Source organism: Somniosus microcephalus, chromosome 22 (genome assembly GCF_052327205.1).
Source record: "Somniosus microcephalus isolate GS21.2 chromosome 22, FLI_Smic_1.0, whole genome shotgun sequence".
NCBI lineage: Eukaryota > Metazoa > Chordata > Chondrichthyes > Squaliformes > Somniosidae > Somniosus > Somniosus microcephalus.
In genome coordinates this window covers 29,254,246-29,278,106 of record NC_141008.1, presented here as the reverse complement: position 1 = coordinate 29,278,106, position 23,861 = coordinate 29,254,246, and the positions used below count along the sequence as shown (strand labels likewise).

The following is a 23,861-nucleotide window of genomic DNA, read 5'->3' as shown; positions in this document are numbered from 1 at the left end:
GCTCGCAGACGCATTGTGAGAGGGGCAGCCCTGGCTAGAGGCAGAGGGGGCTACAGGCGTCGGCCACGTAGGCCTTACCCAGTCAGGCTATACCGCCAGCAGCGCTCCTACCTAAACATGAGTGCCGCGCGATGTGTTAGAAGGCTCCGATTCCGAAAGGAGGTGATTGCAGAGATCTGCCACCTGCTTCGCCGAGATCTGCGGCCAAAGCTCAGGTGCAGGACGTCTCTGTCGGTGGAAGTGAAGGTGACGGTGGCATTGAACTTCTATGCCACCGGCTCCTTCCAATACGCTGCTGGGGACATAGCAAACATCTCCCAGTATGGCGCGCATCGCTGCATCCGCCACGTGACCGAAGCACTGTTCAGAAGGAGAAGCCAATTCATCTCCTTCCCCATGGCCCTCGAGAGCCAGCATCAGCGCGCATTGGGATTTGCCAGACTCGGGGAATTCCCCTTGGTGCAGGGCGCCATTGACTGTACGCATGTGGCTTTGCGGGCCCCTCTGGAGCATGGCGAGCAGTATCGCAACAGGAAGGGCTACCATTCTCTGAATGTGCAGCTGGTATGTGACCACAAGCAGCGCATCATGGCAGTCAATGCCAGCTTCCCAGGCAGCAGCCACGATGCCTTTATCCTGCGGCAGAGTACTGTGCATGACATGTTCCAGGCACAGCCTCCCCCAAGAGGATGGCTCATCGGGGACAAAGGCTATCCTTTGTGCACCTGGCTCATGACCCCGCTCCGCGCGTCCAGGACCGCTGCTGAAGAGGCCTACAACGAGAGCCATCAAACCACCCGCAACATCATCGAGCTAACTATTGGGGTCCTCAAGCAGCGGTTCCGCTGCCTTGATCGCTCCGGAGGAGCTCTCCAGTATTCGCCGGACCGGGTCTCCCAATTTGTGGTGGTTTGCTGCATGCTACACAACCTGGCTATCCGCAGGACTCAGGCACTGCCACCTGACGTTGGACCAGCACCTCAGGAAGAGGAGCAGGAGGAGCATGAGGAGGAGGAGGAGGAGGAGGAGCAGGAGTACGTTCCCAGGAGGGAGCGACCAGGGCCAAGGGCCGCACGACGCCACCTTATTACACGGTACTTCTAAGCCCCCTGTCAGGGAATGGCCAGGGGCCATGAGGGAAGATGAATGCAGCCGCTCCGCAAGCCCTCAGCCGGCGAAGCCAACAAACACTAAGAAGAACAACCATGGAGACTGCATGAATAAAGATAATTTTTTATTGCACAAAAGTGAAAAGCCCTTCCCACATGAATCCCCAAAAACAATAAACGGGCCCCACAAAAAGCCCAACAAACGACTCACTCCCACAAACTGGGGAGGAGTCACTCCACCTTTCTTCAAACCGGGCCTCAACGTCGGCCTAACGCAAAAAATAAGCCCTCCAAAAGCACAACCATGGGCAAAATAAAGATGGCCACCGCCATATTAAAGGAAAGCTGCCCACACCTTCTACTGAGTGGCCCGCGAGGGCGAGACCTTGGCCAGCCTTTTGCCTCCCCTGCCCGGCCTGCTGCTCCTTCGCAAGCTCTGCCCAGTGGCTGCTGCGAGGCTGGGGGAAGGCGCCTGAGGCTCAGATGCCCTTCCGCCAGATGCCGCTGGGGGGCGGCCTACACGGCGTCTGGGCCTCGAGGGGCCGTCTGCTGAGTGGCGTACCTGAGCCTGGCCACCATCAGCTGCAGCCGCTTGCCCTTGACGCCCCAGTGGGGGAATGGCGGCGACGGATGGCGCAATGTGGGCCAGCTGGCGTCTGGGATGCGCTGGCTGGTGCTGTGGCGCGGTGGCACTCGGCCGGGCCCGCACTGCAGGATCCGCAGCAATCAGCCGAGGGGCGGCTTGCTGGGATGGTCCAGCGCGGCGGCTGCCCTGGCGATGCCTGCCTGAGACAGCGCGTGTGGCAGCAGTGAGTGCCCCTGTGGTCCTGGTGTGCGCGCGCATCACATCCGTCAGGGTCTTGACGGCATCAGTCAGCATGCGGCCACTCGCGGCAGTTGCTGCCCCGAACTCGCGCACACTGGTCGCCAGCGACTCGATGGCCTCAGGCATGCGCCCCACCACGCTCATGAGCTCCGTGTGGCGCCGGTCCGAGTCGTCGGCCATCTTATCCAGCTTCCGCACCTCCTCCGAAGTGAAGGTGTCCGGACTGGAGTCGCGACTCTCCCGCTGGGGCGGAGGGGGCCGAACTAGGGGACCCTTGCCGCGTTGGTGACGGCGAGTGTGCCGAGCAGCAGCACTCCCCTCTGATCCTTCCCCCCTTTGGGGGGAAGGCCGCGGGCCACGCGCACGGCTGCTGGGTGGCTGGACGCCACTGGTCCCAGAAGCTGCATTGCCCTGCGACAGTCCCTCCAGGCACTCGTCCAGTGAGGAGGTGTCAAGCATTTCCTCCTCTCCTGCGGGACGTGACTGTTCCCCCGAAGGTCCGGCTTGCTCCTCCTCCTCCTCCTGGTCGGAGGTGCTGTCACTGGCAGCTTCAGGGTCCTGGTCGTCAGAGTGAGGAGACGGCGTCAGCAAGGGAGTTAGGACTGGTGGGATTCAGCGCATTGGTGGGACAGTGGCAAAGGAGGTAGCTCGGATGGGCCAGTGCGACGCGAGAGGGCCAAAAGGCGAGGTCCTTACCATTGCCGGGCAGTGGAGGGTCGGATACACCGCACGCTGTGGGGACAATCACACGGGCTCCCATGAGCACACACACGCGCTCCTCCAGCCGAGTGAGCTTCTGCAGCTTGGCGCGGCCACCCCTGGCACGGGCCTGGCGATTAAACGCTACTTTAGCCTGCAAGAGAAAGGACGGGCTGTAAGTGCGCAGTGAAGCCCTGATGTAGTGTGCACTGCCTCCCATGGTGGAATAGCTTGGACAGAGTGAAGCCCTGATGTACTGTGCACTGCCTCCCACGGTGGAATAGCTTGGACAGAGTGAAGCCCTGATGTACTGTGCACTGCCTCCCATGGTGGAATAGCTTGGACAGAGTGAAGCCCTGATGTACTGTGCACTGCCTCCCATGGTGGAATAGCTTGGCCAAAGTGTAGAGTGCCGAATGGCCATTTGATGCTCATGGCTGTCCCAATGCTGCTGGCTGAGGGCTGGCCAATAGGACTTTCAGCTCCCTTTGCCCATCATGTCAGGTGTACATGCAAGAATGAGGAGGAGACTGGAAAGGCTACTCACCTTCACAATCCTGGTCAGATCGTTGTATTTTTTACGACATTGTTTGTGGGTCCTGGGGGCATCGCCGGTGAACGTCACCCTCTGGGCGATCTGCTTCCAGGCTTTGGTGTAGTCATGGTGGGTTGGATTCCTCCCACTCTCTGGAAACAAGATCTTGCGCCTCACCTCCAGAGCTGTGACCATTATGTCCAGATCACCCTCTGAGAAGCGCAGGGCACGCTGACGGGCCTTCTCTGGCGTTGCCATGACTCCCTGGGGCTGAGCAGCAGTGTTGAGGCCTCTTTGCAAGGCTGCAGTGTGCAGGGCGTGGCAGCAGACCAATTCGTCCCTTCCCCCTTTAACAGCTGGTCGGCACCACGGGGTCTGCTGTCAGTGCAAAAATGACCGCACCCGCGCTGCGCTATCCCTCTGGACCGCCGGCTTAGCGCCTAAAGGTAGGAGTGGAACGCCTCTTTTAGTGCTCCACCACTCTCTTAGGGCGAAGCCACTGAATTTCCGGCAACGGGGCGCTACTTTGGGGCGGGCGCTAACTTCGGGCGGGCGCTAAGGTTAGCGCCCCAAAACTGTCTATACTGAAAATCTAGCCCCTAGAGTTGTCAAGAAACCAGAGGATTTGATTGAAACTTGCTGATAGAAAACGACTGGTACAGACTCGATCAATGGTGAAGAGCCCGCAGCCCCTCCTCTCAATAGTATACTGGCTTGGAGAGTTTGTTAGTTTAATCCTGTAGCTAAAATGGAGTTGGATGAAGGGAAAGAAATGATGGACATGAGGAAAAGTGATCACAGACACACATAGCTGCTTTGAATGTTCCAGTTAATCTTTTGCTTCAGAACAACAGAACACTTTATGAGCGTAAATATAAAAAAGGTCAAGAACTCTAATGCACAAGACTAAAATAACACAATGCCAAATGGACATTTGAAATACATTATTACTGATGCTCTCGAGCTACTCAAAGACTAAAAGGGGAGATGCAGTGTGAACATAAGAATGCAGCACCATCTGGTGGGAGCAGTTATTACCACACAGTAGCTTCCTGATCTGGCTGGAATTTCCTGTTTCAGCATAGTGCCAGCATGTGAGTTGTGGCGGGAGGACCATTCGTCCCTGGCCTATGCTACTGAACCTGGCCGATTTTCTGGGGTCGGGCGCGCTGGATAATTGTGGCAGACTCCCCAAACTCTGTCAAAGAGTTATGGGCGGGGGGGGGGTGCCGGCAGGGTAGGTTGGCTGCAGCAAGTTGCAAAAGGGAGCAACATTTTAACAACAACTTAAATTTAAAAACATTCTTTATTTGTAGAATTAATCACTCTGTAATCAGTTGCGCAGACTTTTCAAACTTCAAGATCTAAGTATCTGCCATAGCAACAGCGGATGTCAGGAATAAACAGGTATCCCCAGTATCCAGCATTTCTATGGCGCAATTGACAGAAAATACAGGAAACTTTTTTTTATCTGGCACGGACGGGACCGACGTGCTGCCGGTTCATCAAAAATTCCGGATAACCGAACGCTATTTATAGTAAAAGATAGGGAGAGCTGACAGCCCCGTATAAAGCAACAAACCCTGTTGCTTAGCAACAACTGTAGAACAATGGCCACAAGTTTCAAGCGTCTCTGTAGCTTAGCAACAGCTGCAGCCACACCCTTGCACAGCACAGATGGAAGAAGGCAAATACAATATGAAGTAAAACCTATTCCTGAATTTTGCCGGTTAACCGACATTTCCGGTTATTTAGGTGCCGGTAAATCGAAAGTTTCCTGTACATTGGATGGTGTATTCCTGTTATTTGCCTAGCGTTCCAGTACACCTGTCTACATGTGACCAGGCTACTGGATGTCCTTTGTTGCTTCTGGCGGAAGATCATGGAAGTGACGGGGCAAGTAGGGAGCCAGCGAAATGATTCATAAAGAGGTTTCCACCCGTGCCCAGCCCAGTTACACCAAGGACCTTCAGTTCTTGAAAATGCATCGTCTACTATCTCAAAGTCAATCTAGTTCCACAATAGAAATGAAAGAAAGAAGTAAAGAAAAAAACTGGCATTTATATAGCGTCGTGTGTGACCTCAGGATGTTCCAAAGCGCTTGAAGTACTTTTCAAGCATAGCTACTGTTGTAATGTAAGGAATTATGGCAGTCGATTTCTACACCGCAAGGGCTCACTAACAGTAATGAGGTAAATGACCAGGTCATCTGGTTTGGCAGCATTGGTTGATGAATAAATATTGGTCAGGACACCGGGAATAACTCCTCTGCTCTTCTTCGAACATTGTGTGGGATCTTTTATGTCCACCTGAGAGGGCAAACGGGGCTTCGGTTTAATGTTTCATCTGAAAGACGGCACCTCCGACAGTGCAGCACTCCCTCAGTACAGTGCCATCTTAGATTATGTGCTCAAATCCTGGAGCTGGGCTTGAACTCACACCCTTCCGACTCCGAGGTGAGATTGCTACCACTGAGCCAATACGTGTAAATACCATTACAGGAGGGAATTTAAAATGGGGCTGTACTTGAATGTAAATGATAGGGTGAGCCAGTCGACTTCTCATTCCTGCTGTTTTGTGTTCTAAAAGGAAAGTAAGCAGCCAAGGTGTACTTGACCTGGACTCTAGATGAATGAGGAATTCCAGAAGCACATGGGAAGCATCTGGAATGTCAAATCTCATTAAATAGGTAATTGAACATAAATAGACAAATGACACAAAGCAGTGGTTCCCTTGAAGCTACTAAACAAGGGAGAAAATAACCCTGGACCAATCCATGGAAAAATGAAAGAAATTAGTAACAAACTGTAAATTTGTTGTTGCTGGGTAAAGATGACCCTTTCTCTCTCCAAGTTCTAGGTTTCAGTGCCAATTGTGTAGTTTAGAGGGAGACCATCCTCATGTCTATAGGCTGTTGCTCAGATACTAAAGGGGTATTAGGGATCTAATGTAAAAGGTGCATCCAATGTTCTGTATATTACAGAACCCTTTCCTGTATTGGGTTAATGTTGAACCCCCAAATTATATTGTGGAGTGGTTTTGGCAACAACAGAACAACTGGGCAGATTTGTTCATGCAGTTGTCCAGAAGTGAGGAATGCCCCAAGCACCCTGAACAAGCCAGTGCATCCCTGCAGTCAGATGCACGTGGCACATTACGGTCAAAGGAAGGAAGGATTCACCACCTCCAATGGCACTGATGGCCACCTTCAGTAGTTGGCTCCAGAGTTAACCCCGTAATGTAAAGTAACATAAGCATTGAGGCACATTGTGACAATACCTTTCTAAGTACAAAGATACTGTTTGGGCTCTGGAGGAGCTCGGGGGCTGTGTATGTTGGAAAATCCCACCATGTTGGGGGCGGTAGAGGGAGGAGATATTCCAGAACGACAGGGTTAAATTACGAGGAAAAGTTACGTAAACTTGGTTGAGGGGTGATCTAATTGAGGCCTTTAAAATAATAAAAGGGTTCGATAGGGTAGATACAGAGAAATTATTACCTCCGATGGGAGACTCCAGAACAAGGGGGCACAATAACATTAGAGCCAGGCCATTCAGGAAGCACTCTTTCACACCAAGGAAAGTGAAAATCTGGAACTCTCTCCCTCAAAAGGTTGTGGATGCTGGGTCATTGAAATTGAAGACTGAGATGGATATATTTTTGTTAGGTAAGGGTATCAAGGAGCAAAGGCGAGTTACTGGAGTTGAGGTACAGATCAGCCATGATCTCATTGAATGGCGGAGGGGCTGAATGGCCTCCTCCTGTTCCTATACCTGAATGAATTCTCCACCCTCAGTCCAGAAAAAGAGCGATTTGGGATCAGCCTATGTCCCAGTTATACTGAGGCCAGCCTGTTTCCGAGTTTTACTGTGTGGAATGAAATAGTATGTCTAGGGACCTAGTGAATTGAATCAGGTTGAAATCTATATTAAGAATTTAAATTAAATTAAAAATGTTTTTGCTTCTGTTGCAGGTTGGGCTAGGTTGAGTCCCCTACAAATCAAGTCAGTTTCAGACCTGTCTTACTCAAGATCCTATAGTCATCTCAGCCTGTCTGTCTTAAAACTACCAATAAACAAGACAAATTAATGCTGTAAGAGAGTTTGCTGGTCCCTTAGTTATTTATAAATAATACCATTAATAGTATAGCTATTAATACTAGGTAGATCTAGATCAAACATTCGCACCCATTTCATCACATGGGAAAGTAGGATTACACGCATTGGGTAATGGGATTACTGCCTTCGATTTAATCCACTTTATTCAGTGCCAAAACAGGCCCTGAAAAATAATCTCACCACCTTAAGGAAGACCATGACCAATCCCTTGTGCTAGGATGGAAAAAGTAACACTTCCATTTCTTCATTTACCAAGATATTTTGCAGGAGCGGGAACTGGACCTGAACGAGACACTTTGATCTTGTGAGGTCCCCTGTCGATGACTTAAAACAAAACACAAAAAGCAGAAAAGGCAGAGAGCATCCTTGTTAACACACCTAACTTTAACCGAGATGACCTTTCCATAGGAACAGGAGTAGGCCATTCAGCCCCTCAAGCCTGTTCCACCCTTTAATTAGATCATGGCTGATCTGGACCTCAATTCCATTTACCCGCTGTTAATCCATAACTCTTGATACCCTTACCCTTTCAATTGACCTGGCATCCACAGTCTTTTGGGGAGAGAGTTCAACATTTCCACTACTCTTTGGCTGAAAAAGTGCTTCCTGATTTCAGTCCTGAATGGCCTGGCTCTAAGATTGTGCCCCCTTGTTCTGAATCCCCTTGCCCCCCCCCACCCACCCCACCCCAGAGGAAATAGCTTCTCTATTTCTATGCTATTGAATCCTTTTAACATTTTATAAACACCTCAATTTGTTCACTCCTCAGCCTTAATGTTGTTAGCCGTGGCTCAGTGGTAACAGTCTTGCCTCTGAATCAGAAGGTTGTGGTTTCAAGTCCCACTCCGGAGACTTGAGCACATAATCTAGGCTGATACTCCAATGCAGTACTGAGGGCGTGCTGCATTGTTGGAGGTGTCATATTTTCAGATGCCGGCTCAGGTAGATGTAAAAGATCCCATGGCACTATTTCGAAGAACAGTGGAGTTATGCCCGGTGTCCTGGCATATGTATCCCTCAACCAACATCACTGAAACAGATGATCTGGTCATTATCACTTTGCTGTTTGTGGGACCTTGCTGTGTGCAAATTAGATGCAGCATTTCCTACATTACAACCGTGACTACACTTCAAAAAGTACTACATTGGCTGGAAAGCACTTTGGGACATTCTGAGGTTATGAAAGGCACTATATAAATGTAAGTCTTTCTTTTTCTAAACTCAAAGGAATACAAGCCAAGTTTATGCAACCTGTCCTCATAATTTAACCCTTTTAGCCCTGGTTTCATTTCAGTAAATCTGCGCTGAGCCCTCTCGAAGGCCAGTATATCCTTCCTGAGGTGTGGTGCCCAGAACTGCACGCAATAGTTGAGATGGAGTCTGACCAAGGCTCTGTACAACTGAAGCATAACTTCCTCCTGTTTGTATTCCAGCCCTCTTGAGAAAAAGGCCAACATTCCATTAGACATTTTGTACATATGCTTTAGCTTTTAGTGATTTGTTTACCTGGATGCCCAAATCCTTTGATCCTCCACAGATTCGAGTCTCTCACTATTTAGAAAATATTCTGATTTGTCTTTCTCAGATCCAAAGTGGATGACCTCGCACTTCCCACATTGAACTCCATCTGCCATAGTTCTGCCCACTCACTTAATCTGTAACTTCTTTCTCCCAACTACTCAATTTACGGTTCCTCCTGACTTAATATCATCTACAAACTTAATCCAAGACATTGATATATATGGTGAAAAGCTGAGGCCCCAGTACAGATCCCTGGGAACCCCACTTGTCACATTCCGCCAATCAGAGAACGTTCCCTTTATCCCGACTCTCTGTGTTTCCTACCTCCCAACCAATGTTCAGTCATTTACTAAGGTACCTCCAATTCCATGTGCACTAATTTTTGGTAAAATCTCTTGTGCAGAACCTTATCAAATGCCTTCTGGAAGTCCATAGAAAACAACATTCATAGACACTTCCCTGTCCACCTTGTTAGTGCTTCGGCCTCAGCTATTTACAATCTTTGTTCGTGACATAGATGAGTATAATGTATCCAAATTTGCTGCAGACAAAGTTAGGTGGGAAAGTAAGTTGTGAGGAGGATGCAAAGAGGCTGCAAAGGGATATAGATGGGTTAGGTGAGTGGGCAAAATCCTGGCAGATGGAATATACTGTGGAGAAATGTGAAGTTATCCACTTTGGTAGGAAAAATAGGAAAGCAGAATATTTTTTAAATGGTGAGAGATTGGTAAATAGAAGATAGGAGCAGGAGTAGGCCATTCGGCCCCTCGAGCCTGCTCCGCCATTCAATGAGATCACCTCGAGCCTGCTCCGCCATTCAATTAGATCATGGCTGATCAAATGTTGTGTTCAGAGGGACCTGGGTGTCCTTGTACACGAATTACAGAAGTTAACATGTAGGTACAGCAAGCAATTAGGAAAGTAAATGGTACGTTAGCCTTTATTACAAAGGGATTGAAGTATAAGAGTAAAGACGTTGCACTACAGTTATACAGGGCCTTGGTGAGACCACACCTGGAGTACTGTGTACAGTTTTGGTCTCCTTACCCAAGAAGGATATACTTGCCTTAGAAGAAGTCCAAGGAAGGTTCACTAAACTGATTCCTGGGATGAGGGGATTGTCCTATGAGGGGAAATTGAGTAGACTAGCCCTATATTCTCTGGAGTTTAGAATAAGAGGTGAACTCATTGAAACATAAAATTCTTAAAGGGCTTGATAGAGTAGATGCTGGGATGATGTTTCCCCTGGCTGAGGAGTCTAGAACTAGGGGTCAGTCTCAGAATAAGGGGTCCGCCATTTAGGACTCAGATGAGGAGAAATTTCTTCACTCAGAGGGTTGTGAATCTTTGGAATTCTCTACCACAGAGAGCAGTCGATGCTCAGTTGAATATATTCGAGACAGTGATCGATCGATTTTTGGATATTAAGGGACTCAAAGGGGTTAAATTGGGTCTTGCCGATTTTGGGGCACTAATATCAGCCCGGTTCAAAGTTTAGCGCCCAGCGCTAATTATCGCCTCCGACTGCAAAATTCACCTCTATTGCCCCGGAGGTGATTTAAGCACTAAATCAAGCGCTACACACCTCTTAAGGTGCAAACCTCGGGGAGCGAGGCACTACCTCAGAACGCTACTGAAGCTCAGGTGATGTCCGTTACCATGGAAGCCAGACAGACTGGCGCCGTCCAGTTCTTAAAAGGGAGGGGCCATCTTGCTGGCCAGCCACACCCTGCTCATTGCAGCCTTGAATCTCGATCTGGAGAGACCTCTGAAGCAATTGTGTTGGAAGCACTAATGGATATGCCCAGGCAAGGAACTCGGCGCTTAGGAACCTCAAAAGTGGTGCTGAGGGCCAAAACTCCTGGGGGGAAAAATTGGGTGAGTAGCGCCACCTGTTAGCGCCTAAAGAGGCAGTCAGTGGCTGTAGCACCACTGGCTGCGCCTCCCGCGATATTCAGAAGGGGCGCTAATGGTGGCGTTAGCCATTTGCGCTGCACCGCCACCGATGACGTCATCGGTGTGCGCAGCGCCCCATTCGCGCCCCGTTCGCGATATTTGGTAGCGAACGCCGCAGTTGCGCCGTTCACTACCCGCGCCCGGTTCACGGGGCCTTGCTGTGCCGGCAGCGGCGCAAGTTAAGGTGGCGGTGCAGGGCGGCCGCCTGTTTTGGCGGTTGCCTGCCAGCACCTCCGTCCCCGGCCTCCTGACCCCCCCCCCCCCCCACAGCATTGCCGGCTGTTTCCCGAGAGCCCGGCACTTCTCCTTGGTGCCGGGCTCGTTTGCCGGCACTCGCGAGCGGGGATCGCGCTGTTGCAGGCCCCTCCCCCTTAACAGTGGGAGGAAGGCCTGCAGTACCGCAGCATGCCGTGCCGCAGCGTGTGGCGCTGTGGCACGTTGCGCTGCGATATTCAGTTTCAGCGCCCTAAGAGGGATGCGGAGCGCCTCGAGCCTCGCCCCGTCTCCCTCTAGGGGCAATGAAACTGAATATCTGACGATCGCTAAAGCCTCGAACGCTGTGCTAAATCCTGCGCTCAGGCGACTTTGGCGCCACTTTGGCGCCCCAACCCAATTTCTAGGCCCTTAGGACAGCATTAAATCTCTCCAGATGTCTCCCTCTCAAGCTGCGTGTACCAAAAATTTTGCCAACAGGAAAAAACAGGAAGCCTCTAAATAGCGCTCCCCCAGCCCCTTCCCGACTTGAAAACGGTCCCCACTACCATCGTTCCTTGCGACAGACGCTAAGGCAGGGGCTGCGACTCAATTTCCGGTCCGGGACGTTGCATACTTGCATGACATCACGATCTGCGGGCACAGGAGATTGTGGCAGTAGTGTTTAGCGCCAGCGCAAAACGACAGGTCAATTTTGCGAGCGGCGCTGAAAACGCCGTGCTCGGGCGCTAAGTTGCTAGCGCCCCCCGGAGGCGCTAACGGGAGGTGCTAACCAACCGAATTTTTCCTCCAAGGGATATGGGGAGAGGAGCGTGCAGGAAGGTAGAGATGAGGTAGAAGATCAACCGTGATCTTATTGAATAGCGGAGCAGGCTCGAAGGGACGAATGGCCTACTCCTGCTCCTGCTCCTATTTCTTATGTTCTCAAAAAATCCAACTAGATTAGTCAGACATGACCTTCCCTCCCACTGGGTCAGGAGAATTGAAGTGGTTTGTGGGTTTAAGGGGCTCAGCGGGTTTGTGCCTTCTGTCGGGAAAGATTCTCATAGCTCAGTTTATTACTTTTATACCAGCAATAAATGAGTTGCAATGAGGCCGCACGCCAGATATTCATAAAAACATTCAATTTTTCGATAGCTTTGCAATTTAATTAATTACCAATGAGAGGTTTTAAATAAAATCTCCAATAAATAAAACTCAGATGAATTAAATCACATTAATTAAAATCTTCAATTAATAAAATCTAAAAGAAATAAGACCTACAATAAGTAAGAAATAAACCAACCATCTATTGGTTCTTGCTTCTCTCACTTTCAGTACATTGACAGTGCTGTTTGCTTAAATTCCAGAATTCATTATTTCTCTTGATTTTCCTTCAACCCTCTCAGTTAAGGATAATCTGTGAGCAAAAACAGAACCAGCTACACATACTCAGCAGGTGTGGCAGTGTCTGTGGAGAAACAGAAGTCAGTCAGTTAACGTTTCAGGTCTAAGACCCTTCTTCAGAACTAAGGAAAGGACAGAATTTTCAGCATCTACAGTATTTCGCTTTTTTGGTCGCCTCCATCAGTCGGGGCTCTCGGGCATCACCGTCAGTCGGGGCTCTGAGGTCACCGTCAGTCGGGGCTCTCGGGGGGTCACCGTCAGTCAGGGCTCTCGGGAGGTTACCGTCAGTCGGGGCTCTCGGGCATCACCGTCAGTCGGGGCTCTCGGGGGGTCACCGTCAGTCAGGGCTCTCGGGAGGTTACCGTCAGTCGGGGCTCTCGGGGGGTCACCGTCAGTCGGGGCTCTCGGGAGGTTACCGTCAGTCGGGGCTCTCGGGGGGGTCACCGTCAGTCAGGGCTCTCGGGAATCACCGTCAGTCGGGGCTCTCGGGAGGTTACCGTCAGTCGGGGCTCTCTGGGGGGTCACCGTCAGTCGGGGCTCTCGGGAGGTCACCGTCAGTCGGGGCTCTTGGGGGGTCACCGTCAGTCGGGGCTCTCGGGAATCACCGTCAGTCGGGGCTCTCGGGAGGTTACCGTCAGTCGGGGCTCTCTGGGGGGTCACCGTCAGTCGGGGCTCTCGGGAGGTCACCGTCAGTCGGGGCTCTTGGGGGGTCACCGTCAGTCAGGGCTCTCGGGGGTCACCATCAGTCGGGGCTCTCGGGAGGTCACCGTCAGTCAGGGCTCTCGGGAATCACCGTCAGTCGGGGCTCTCGGGAGGTCACCGTCAGTCAGGGCTCTCGGGAATCACCGTCAGTCGGGGCTCTCGGGAGGTTACCGTCAGTCGGGGCTCTCTGGGGGGTCACCGTCAGTCGGGGCTCTCGGGAGGTCACCGTCAGTCGGGGCTCTTGGGGGGTCACCGTCAGTCAGGGCTCTCGGGATGTCACCGTCAGTCAGGGCTCTCGGGATGTCACCGTCAGTCGGGGCTCTCGGGGGGTGACCGTCAGTCGGGGCTCTCGGGAGGTCACCGTCAGTCGGGGCTCTCGGGAGGTCACCGCCAGTCAGGGCTCTCGGGGGGTCACCGTCAGTCGGGGCTCTCGGGGGGTCACCGTCAGTCGGGGCTCTCGGGGGGCCACCGTCAATCAGGGCTCTCGGGAGGTCACCGTCAGTCGGGGCTCTCGGGAATCACCGTCAGTCGGGGCTCTCGGGAATCACCGTCAGTCGGGGCTCTCGGGGGGTCACCGTCAGTCGGGGCTCTCGGGAATCACCGTCAGTCGGGGCTCTCGGGGGGTCACCGTCAGTCGGGGCTCTCGGGGGGTCACCGTCAGTCGGGGCTCTCAGGGGGTCACCGTCAGTCGGGGCTCTCGGGGTGTCACCGTCAGTCGGGGCTCTCAGGGGGTCACCGTCAGTCGGGGCTCTCGGGGGGTCACCGTCAGTCGGGGCTCTCGGGGGTCACCGTCAGTCGGGGCTCTCGGGGGGTCACCGTCAGTCGGGGCTCTCAGGGGGTCACCGTCAGTCGGGGCTCTCGGGGGGTCACCGTCAGTCGGGGCTCTCGGGAATCACCGTCAGTCAGGGCTCTCGGGGGGTCACCGTCAGTCGGGGCTCTCGGGGGTCACCGTCAGTCGGGGCTCTCGGGGGGTCACCGTCAGTCGGGGCTCTCAGGGGGTCACCGTCAGTCGGGGCTCTCGGGGGGTCACCGTCAGTCGGGGCTCTCGGGAATCACCGTCAGTCAGGGCTCTCGGGAATCACCGTCAGTCAGGGTTCTCGGGAATCACCGTCAGTCGGGGCTCTCGGGGGGTCACCGTCAGTCGGGGCTCTCGGGGGGTCACCGTCAGTCAGGGCTCTCAGGAATCACCGTCAGTCGGGTCTCTCGGGGGTCACCGTCAGTCAGGGCTCTCGGGAATCACCGTCAGTCAGGGCTCTCGGGGGGTCACCGTCAGTCAGGGCTCTCGGGAATCACCGTCAGTCAGGGCTCTCGGGAATCACCGTCAGTCGGGGCTCTCGGGGGGTCACCGTCAGTCGGGGCTCTCGGGAATCACCATCAGTCGGGGCTCTCGGGAGGTCACCGTCAGTCGGGGCTCTCGGGAATCACCGTCAGTCGGGGCTCTCGGGATGTCACCATCAGTCGGGGCTCTCGGGAATCACCGTCAGTCGGGGCTCTCGGGGGGTCACCGTCAGTCAGGGCTCTCGGGAATCACCGTCAGTCGGGGCTCTCGGGATGTCACCGTCAGTCGGGGCTCTCGGGATGTCACCGTCAGTCGGGGCTCTCGGGAATCACCGTCAGTCGGGGCTCTCGGGCCTCACCGTCAGTCGGGGCTCTCCGGCCTCACCGTCAGTCGGGGCTCTCGGGCATCACCGTCAGTCGGGGCTCTCGGGAATCACCGTCAGTCGGGGCTCTCGGGATGTCACCGTCAGTCGGGGCTCTCGGGCCTCACCGTCAGTCGGGGCTCTCGGGATGTCACCGTCAGTCGGGGCTCTCGGGAATCACCGTCAGTCGGGGCTCTCGGGAATCACCGTCAGTCGGGGCTCTCGGGCCTCACTGTCAGTCGGGGCTCTCGGGCCTCACCGTCAGTCGGGGCTCTCCGGCCTCACCGTCAGTCGGGGCTCTCCGGCCTCACGGTCAGTCAGGGCTCTAGGGAATCACCGTCAGTCGGGGCTCTCGGGCCTCACCGTCAGTCGGGGCTCTCCGGCCTCACCGTCAGTCGGGGCTCTCGGGAATCACCGTCAGTCGGGGCTCTCCTGCCTCACAGTCAGTCGGGGCTCTCGGGCTTCACCGTCAGTCGGGGCTCTCGGGAATCACCGTCAGTCGGGGCTCTCGGGGGGTCACCGTCAGTCAGGGCTCTCGGGAATCACCGTCAGTCGGGGCTCTCGGGAATCACCGTCAGTCGGGGCTCTCGGGGGGTCACCGTCAGTCAGGGCTCTCGGGAATCACCGTCAGTCGGGGCTCTCCGGCCTCACCGTCAGTCGGGGCTCTCCGGCCTCACGGTCAGTCAGGGCTCTCGGGAATCACCGTCAGTCGGGGCTCTCGGGAGGTCACCGTCAGTCGGGGCTCTCGGGCCTCACGGTCAGTCGGGGCTCTCGGGCATCACCGTCAATCCGTGTTCTCCATTGGTCACGATCAGTTTGGGTTGTCCAGTGGTCACCTCCTTTAGTCTGGATTTACCGTTGCAGACTTGCTCCTTTCTTATGCACAGATATTTTTCTTATTTCTCCTCTATTTCTGATCTCTCCTCTCCATTCTGCTTGTACCAGAAATGTTTATTTTAACTATTTATCAACTCTCAGCTCATTGTGTTACTTGTCCTCATAATATGTCTTTTTCTCTGAGATCCTTCTCAGCTCCATTTATTTTTCTTACCCCGTGTTTCTACACTTTCTGTCCTGGTTTAATATTAAAATACTCCTTCCTTTCAGTCTTTGCAGGTACTTTCTGTCTTTCAGTTAGGGTGTGCTATCCGTTGAAATTCTTATCAAATATATACCCATGCTTTCTGCACATGCCTTCTGCCCCTCCTTTCCCCACTGTAATCCTGTTGCTAATCTCCTCTTGTTTACTTTAAGATGAGTTTTATCTGTTTCACCAAGATTGGGGCAATTTCTGTGCTCATTACTGAGGGGAACACTAGCACCGAGGAACAGAGGACTTTTGTCATTTCAGTCAACTTGAGTTGGCACAGAACACTCCTGGCGCTCCATAAAACTATCCTTCCCTTCCAACACTGTTCCCAAAATGTTCCTCAACCCCAGCAGCAGAAGAGTGCATCCTGCTGCACCAGTGACATTTTACATTTCCTCCACCAGCCAGCACACACACTCAGTACGATTAACAATGCAAGCTGAATTGGAAAGTTCATTCACTTAGAGCTGTGCTTTATTGGATTCAGTACAATATGGATACCATGACTGAACCGTAACTTGAAAATAAATATATGGGCTTTCTTACCTTTTTTTGTGTTTTAAAAGTTGATATATAAGGGTAGAAATGACTGTCCATGATGTTATTGTATGAGTTCAACATGCTTGTATCAACAGGTTAAAATAGCAGAGAGTGATTTGGTATGAGCAAGTTAAACATTCGCACCTAAACATTGCCTGAGTGTAATTTCTATCCTAGTCGATCTCCCATGACATTGCACACAGTGGCGTAGATCTTGACTTTGTGCGATAGTGTAGGACGGGTGAGAGTGAATCGACAGCCCGTTTTACTTCTCTCCCGATTTTATTTCCATTGAATTCAGAATAGCAAGAGATGTAAAACGTGCTGCCGAGTCATTATCACCTATTTTACACTATCGCACAAAGGCAAAATTACCCCACGGAGTCAAAACAAGTGTAGTCCTCAGGTAAACTGAGGTTAGAGGGTAGGGGATAATTGGACCAGGGCATGCAGCATAATTTAGTTCCCATTTTAAAATCCTTATTCCTATTTCCATTATAACTTATGTTTCTAGCCCAATGAGGAAAAAAGCAGTGCTGGATGTAGTTCTAGGGAATGGAGTGAGGAAAGTGGAGCAAATTTCAGTGGGAGAGCATTTTGGGAACAGTAATCACAATATGATTAGGTTTAGAGTAGCTATGGGAAAAGGAACAATCAAAGGTGAAAATACTCAACTGGAAGAGGGCAAACTTCCTGGAGTTGTAAAGGGATTAATTGGAAACAAAGATTGGCAGGTTAAAAAGTAACTGAGTGATGGGAGGCCTTCAAAGAGGAGATAGTTTGGGTACAGACTAGAGATTCCTATGATGGAGAAAGGAAGGGCAGCCAAATCTAGAGCTCCCTGGATGACTAAAGAAACAGAAAAAGGAGGCTTATGATAAACATCAGGTTCCTAATACAGGAGAGAATCAAGCTGAATACAGAGGCAAACTGAAAAAGGAATTAAGAGGAGCAAAGAGAATGTTTGAGAAAAGATTAGCAGGTAACATATAAGGGAACACTAAAGTCTGTTATAAACATATAAAGAGTAAACGGATAGTCAAAGGAGCGGTGGGGCCAATTAAGGACAAAGAAGAAATCTTGTGGAGGCAGAGGACATGATGGTACTAAATAGATAGTTTTCATTATAAATGTGGACATAGGAATTTATGATGGGAAAATGCAGACAGGAAGTGTACATAGATATAAGATCTTTAAAATATAAATGCTGTTGGGTTCAGTCTGCTGCTATGGTTTAGCAATGAGACAAGGTACAATCCAACCCCTCTGTGAGTGACTGTTCTATTCAAGAATTTATTTCCATTTTTGGGTTTCATTAAGTGATGTATATTAGCGCTCAGAACATTATGCTGTTTGAGGCACCCAATGTCAGCAAAACCAATTTCAGGTATAGCATGGGTTAGATACAGAGTAAAGCTCCCTTTGCACTGTCCCTTCAATCACTCCCATGTCTGGTATAACATGGGTTAACTACAGAGTAAAGAACCCTCTGCACTGTCCCTTCAATCACTTCCATGATCAAGTATTACATGGGTTAACTACAGATTAAATTTCCATCTACAATGTCCCATTAAGCACCCCCAGGTCAGGTACAGCATAGGTTAGTTTCATCCTGCGATTCCAACACCTCACCACTATCCAGCAGGTGAAATTCCCGGCTTCACTAATTCTTGTCTAATGTGGAGTGTTCTGATGTGAGGACCTCTTGCAGTTTGTAGCCTCTGGTTATAAACCAGATTTTCTATTAGAGATGGAGCAATGAATATATACATGAGGTGACTTGGCCAATAATATAGACAGGGTGATTTAGCTGGTAGAAATGAATTCTGAATATATTCCTGCAGTATATTTGTTTCCACATCAGAGTATACATAATATAACTTTATTATCCTGCTATTTCACTTCCTTTCTACATTCCTGTTAGCGTCTCTGTGTGAGCACAGGTTGTTTTGCATATAATGTTTACAACTGCATATCACTGAAGTGTAAATAGTATTAAGTGACATAAGTAAGGTGAATACAGAACATTATTTCAACGTACATCAGGCAAGTACTGGGAAGTAGGGATTTAACCAGGATGGAATAGAAGTACCTTTTGTAAACTGCCTCCATGGCTTTGTTCTGGGGTCTCCTTAGTTCCCTCATGATGTAGAAGTGCTCTTTAAATGTTTCACTAATTTGCACTATTATACACCACAATTTTCACAGGATGACCATTCCCACAACATACACAATGCACACTCTGTAGGAAGTTTACTCAAATGCCCCTACAATCTTTTTTAGCAAACTGACGAGGGACAGTGGCACAGATTTCCCAATTCCCATTGTATCAGGATTGACGGATAACGAGACGGAGAAAATAATCCGGGAGAAGGATGAGGAGGTAAGAAATGCTCCTTTTAATTTAATTAACACTTTTTTTAATGCTAGGCTGTGCTGAGACCTGTAGGACTGTGAGGAAAATTATAATTTTACTTTGTGTATTGAAGAGTGCAGGGATTAAATTGGTAAATATGCAGGTTAACCTTATACTCAATCTAAAAACAAAAAGAAAATACTGCAGATGCTGGAAATCTGAAATAAAAACAGAAAATGCTGGAGAAACTCAGCAGGTCAGGCAGCATCTGTGAAGAGAGAAACAGAGTTAACGTTTCAGGTCGATGACCTTTCGTCAGAACTGGAAAAAAGCAGGAAATGGAACGGATGTTTAAGCAAGTGTAGGGGCTGGGAAAGGGGGGAGGGGATGAAAGAACAAAAGGGAAGGTCTGTGATAGGATAGAAGGCGGGAGAGGTTAAGAGACATTAAAGAGATATTCAAGGCAAAAGGAGATGGTAATGGGACAGGTTAAGAAACAAAGGATGGCTCTAGATGAAGTGTAAATTGCGCTGGCAGAGTGAAAGACAGCTGCCATGTGGGAGAGGAGAACAGGAGGCACAAACAAAAGGTGTGGATAAAAAATATATATATGATGGGGGCCAGGTTATGATCTGAAATTGTTGAACTCTATATTGAGTCCAGAAGGCTGTAAAGTGCCTAATCAAAAGATGAGGTGCTGTTCCTCGAGCTTACGCTGAGCTTCCGTGAAACAATGCAAGAGGCCGAGGACAGTGAGGTCTGAGTGGGAGTGGAGCGGTGAATTAAAGTGACAGGCGACCGGAAGCTCGGGGTCCCCCTTACGGACTGAACGGAGGTGTTCCGCAAAGCAGTCACCCAATCTGCATTTGGTCTCCCCAATGTAGAGGAGACCACATCGTGAGCAGCGAATACAGTATACTAAATTGCACGAAGTACAAGTAAAACGCTGTTTCACCTGGAAGGGGTGTTTGTGGTTTAGTATACTGTATTCGCTGCTCACGATGTGGTCTCCTCTACACTGGGGAGACCAAACGCAGATTGGGTGACCGTTTTGCAGAACACCTCCGTTCAGTCCGTAAGGGTGACCCTGAGCTTCCGATCGCCTGTCACTTTAATTCTCCGCTCCACTCCCACTCAGACCTCACCGTCCTTGGCCTCTTGCATTGTTCCACGGAAGCTCAGCGTAAGCTCGAGGAACAGCACCTCATCTTTCGATTAGGCACTTTACAGCCCTCTGGACTCAACATAGAGTTCAACAATTTCAGATCATAACCTCGGCCCCTATCATATATATATATTTTTATCCACACCTTTTGTTTGTGCCTCCTGTTCTTCTCTCCCACATGGCAGCTGTCTTTCATTCTGCCAGCGCAATTTATACTTCATCAAGAGCCATCCTTTGTTTCTTAACCTGTCCCATTATCATCTCCATTTTCCTTGAATATCTCTTAATGTCTCTTAACCTCTCCTGCCTTCTATCCTATCACAGACCTTCCCTTTTGTTCTTTCATCCCCTCTCCCCTTTCCCAGCTCCTACACTTGCTTAAAAATCTGTTCCATTTCCTGCTTTTTTCCAGTTCTGACGAAAGGTCATCGACCTGAAACGTTAACTCTGTTTCTCTCTTCACAGATGCTGCCTGACCTGCTGAGTATCTCCAGCATTTTCTGTTTTTATTTTATACTCAATCTACTTGGCTCACCCCAACACTTCAGTAGGAATATGCATCTCCTGCTGTGACACTGACAGTGTGGATTTTACTCAAGGGTGGAATTGCCACCAGAATTGGGGCAGGATTTCCATGCGTTAGATCAACCCCACTGTCATCTCATCTCATTTTCTTGGGTTGAGATCAATTAAGTAGGCAGGAAAAACTCCCAGCGCTACTCTCCATTCCTCATTGGGAGTCCAACACTGTAGAGGAGTTAGCTGCAGTGAAACAAAAGTCGTTGTCATCTAAGGGCTTATCCAGAGGAGGACGTTACTTATCGGCCCGTGTTGTTGAGGAGCACTTTTAGAAGGTCATCCCGAGTCTGCTTCGGGGTCTCTGTCATGTTGGTGGTGAATGCCCTGGCAGGGTCAGACTTGGGCATGAGGTGTCCATACTAGAGGAGTTGGTAATAATCAATGAAGCGGGTCGACAGAGATTGATTAGTCATGTTGTGTACAGTCTCATTTAGATTTGGTCCTGAGGATCAACCTTTAATAGTGTTCAAAGCAACCTAGAAGCAAGCCCATCAATTTGCTTATTCACTTCTTTACATATCCACCTTTCTAAGCCATATTTAAGTATGAATATTACAAATGCATTGTAGAGCCATACTAAACAAAAGTGCCGGACTCAAAATTTTTAATGACCTCTGAATAAGCCTAGCTAAAAAAGAACAGTCAGTGTGAAGGAGTTGGAAGAGGGAGAAGTGGTCAGATCGCCAAAAACGTTATTCCATCGACCTAGACCCGCCTCTTTCCTTCTAGCCTACTCCAAGCAGCAACGCAGAGGCAGGAAAGGTGCTATATAAATGCAAGATCTTTATTTTCTTTTAGTAGTGGGATGCGACAACTGGTCACAGGGCTAGCGAGCGAGGGTGGGAGGGGGAAATAAGCCAAGAGTCCTGTTATAAATCTCATCATTCATCAAGAAACTACTCGTGAAATAACGCTGGACGGCCAGCTGGTGGCGCCGTCCAAGGAGTATAAATACTCGGGCGTCAGCCCCAGCTTGACAGGGACATTTTGTAAGACAAGGAACTAGTGAAGTACAACTAGACCTCCATGTTCTGAAACAAGTTGATTAAAGCCTTGCTTTATGCTCAAACCAAGTGTGTAGTGAGTTTTATTACATCAAGTCCTACTACTGGTTGCTGCCTAATGACCCCTGCTGGAAAATGCATGTGTGTGGACTTTGGGTCAGGACAGGGTCAGGCTTGGCCGTAATACCTTGCGATGCCAGTTGGGTAAGATAGCAGAGAGTTGCCAGTGCCCAGAAGCACACCCAGCACCAGCCCTCATGGGGAGGGGGAGGTCGGGAGGAGGCCTTTCCTTTTTTTTGTGAAATAATTGATAGCCTTGTTGCCTGTTCTGTATTCTAGTTGCGGCGGATGCAAGAAATGCTGCAGAAGATTCAGCAACAAATGCACGGCCAGAAGCCCGAAGGATTGTAGCACGTGGTGCTCACCACTTTCTTCAGGGATTTGAGATGTTTACAGTCTTCACCCTTGCCCAAGGGCACGGACACTGTTCCTCGTCACAAAGCTTCGGGGCTTGGAGCTCGGCCTGTCTAAATCACTAACTTCAGAATTCGACATCTCGCCTTTCACTGGGAATAAATGCATCCATTTTATTAGCCCCACTAACTTAAAGCACTTAAAATAGTAGGAACCAAACCTAGAATTCATAACTGCAATAAATGTTGGGTGTTGTCCATAAATTTGAGGCATTTTAAACATGATTTAAGAATCCCATTTTGCTTTGCTAAGAACAGGCTGGATCTCTCTTTCTTGTCCCAGATTTATGTAGCAATGATCTATCCTGCTGGTTTAAGAGTTGTTCTTATTGCTATTACGTTGCTAGGGTTTCCCAGTTGCGGTTAGACTGATAAAATGCCTCCAGCCAGAACATTTGCGGTCAGTGTTTATGACACGGATGGAACCTGACAGATTTACACAACATTTTGGCAGCACCAGCTTTCTCCTCATTGCTTCCAAGTTTCAGCAGCCTCACGCCAGTGAAGTCAAGAGTCACATCCTCACACCTTTTTCAGAGTTTGCCGGGTGTTTAACCTTACTGAAAGAAAACTGCGGATCTAGTGGGAATGAAAGTGGCCTAAAAATGGAAATGGCATAGGACATATGGAGAAAAACACTGGAAATTGGGGGAAAACATGCTGGCAATAGGAAAAATCAATCAGAAAGCGGATTAATAATAGTTGAACCATGGTAAGGTCAATCTGAGTGAGGCCAAGAACAACTTAAAGCTTCTCTTGAACAGATATTTTGTGTTTCTATGAAATGTTGAAAATTATACACTGCAATAGTCACTTACTAATTCTTATTTAAAAGGTTTTCAAATCCCTATACAATAACATCCATCATTAAGTTGATACTGCAAAATAAACATATAAATACTATAGGTTGTAATCAGCACCTTCAAAGAAATGGTAGCCTCTCCTACCATCAGACTCAAAAATACTGCATTCCTTTTTAAGTCAAGCAATCTATAAAACATGAGACAAGGGTGGCCCATGGCTCAATGGGTGGGTGCATCGCCTGGTGTGATTCCTAGCCATATAGACCAAGTAGGCCCCAGGTTCAATCCCTGGTCGCTACTATGTTTGCTGATCTCAGTCAGGGCAGTGGTGAGTGGCCCTGCAATGGACCTTAGTGTCCTTGGACTAGGGAATGGAGAGTTAAGCCAAGGTTTCTCCTTCACGTTGCTTTGTAGTAACTCTTGCTGGAAAATGTGGCTGCATGTGGACACTGGCTGAGGGCAGGGGTTGTGTCAGGGTTCGCTGTGTTGCTCCCATCCTCAAGCTAACGCCCTACTGACGCCTATGAAGAATGCCCATTTGGGAGAGAGCCTGTGGAACTGTACTCCAGCATAAGTTAATACCTCCAGGAGAACGAGGGCAGAAAACTGATGATGATGTAGTAAAACCTCCAATCTAAAATTTACTGCATAAAAGGGTTCGCTGAATGAAACGGTTGTCGGCTTCCCAACCAAGCACTAACCAAGCTTTAGCTCCATGGGTGTAATTAGGTAGTGTGGTAGCATTTGCCAATCTAATACCTCCTCTCCAGCAAGTTGCTACAATTTGAATAAATACTGCTATTAAAAATGGTGCACTGTTCGCATTTGTTCTTTGTTCCACATTATGAACTGCTCTCAGCTATTCAACATAGTCATCACTTTGTATTGGAGTGGGCCTTTGGCGTAGCGGTAGCATCCCCGCCGCTGGGCCAGAAGGTGTAGGGTTTCGAACCCCGCTCCAGACAGTCCCGGCAAGTGGAGTCGGAGCTCCGGCTCTAAATTCTGGGTTGACATCCAGCGGAATACTTGCGTCCGTGGGTGTGGGTGGCCCCCCCCCGCGTATGGGTTGTGGGAGCCCGTAAAACCCTCCCGCCATAGGACTAACCACCCTAATGGCTGGTATGAAGATGGTTATGGTCACGGAAG

At 49.8% G+C, this 23,861-nt stretch overlaps 1 protein-coding gene across 9 annotated transcripts in view; it reads left to right on the top strand.

The window, feature by feature from the left end:
- LOC147102126 (septin-5-like) overlaps positions 1-23,546 on the top strand; it is a 136,181-nt gene extending 112,635 nt beyond the window's left edge. For 6 of the 9 annotated variants that reach the window (XM_085964353.1, XM_085964349.1, XM_085964351.1 and 3 more), the window contains exons 12-13: positions 18,619-18,718; positions 21,779-23,545. In XM_085964353.1, coding sequence (XP_085820479.1) covers positions 18,619-18,718; positions 21,779-21,850 — 172 coding nt within the window. In that variant the 3' untranslated portion in view covers positions 21,851-23,545. Of the gene's footprint in view, positions 1-18,618; positions 18,719-21,778 lie in introns of all 9 variants that reach the window. The other 3 variants (XM_085964355.1, XM_085964354.1, XM_085964347.1) reach the window with 1 other exon arrangement.
- Positions 23,547-23,861: the final 315 nt, after the last annotated feature.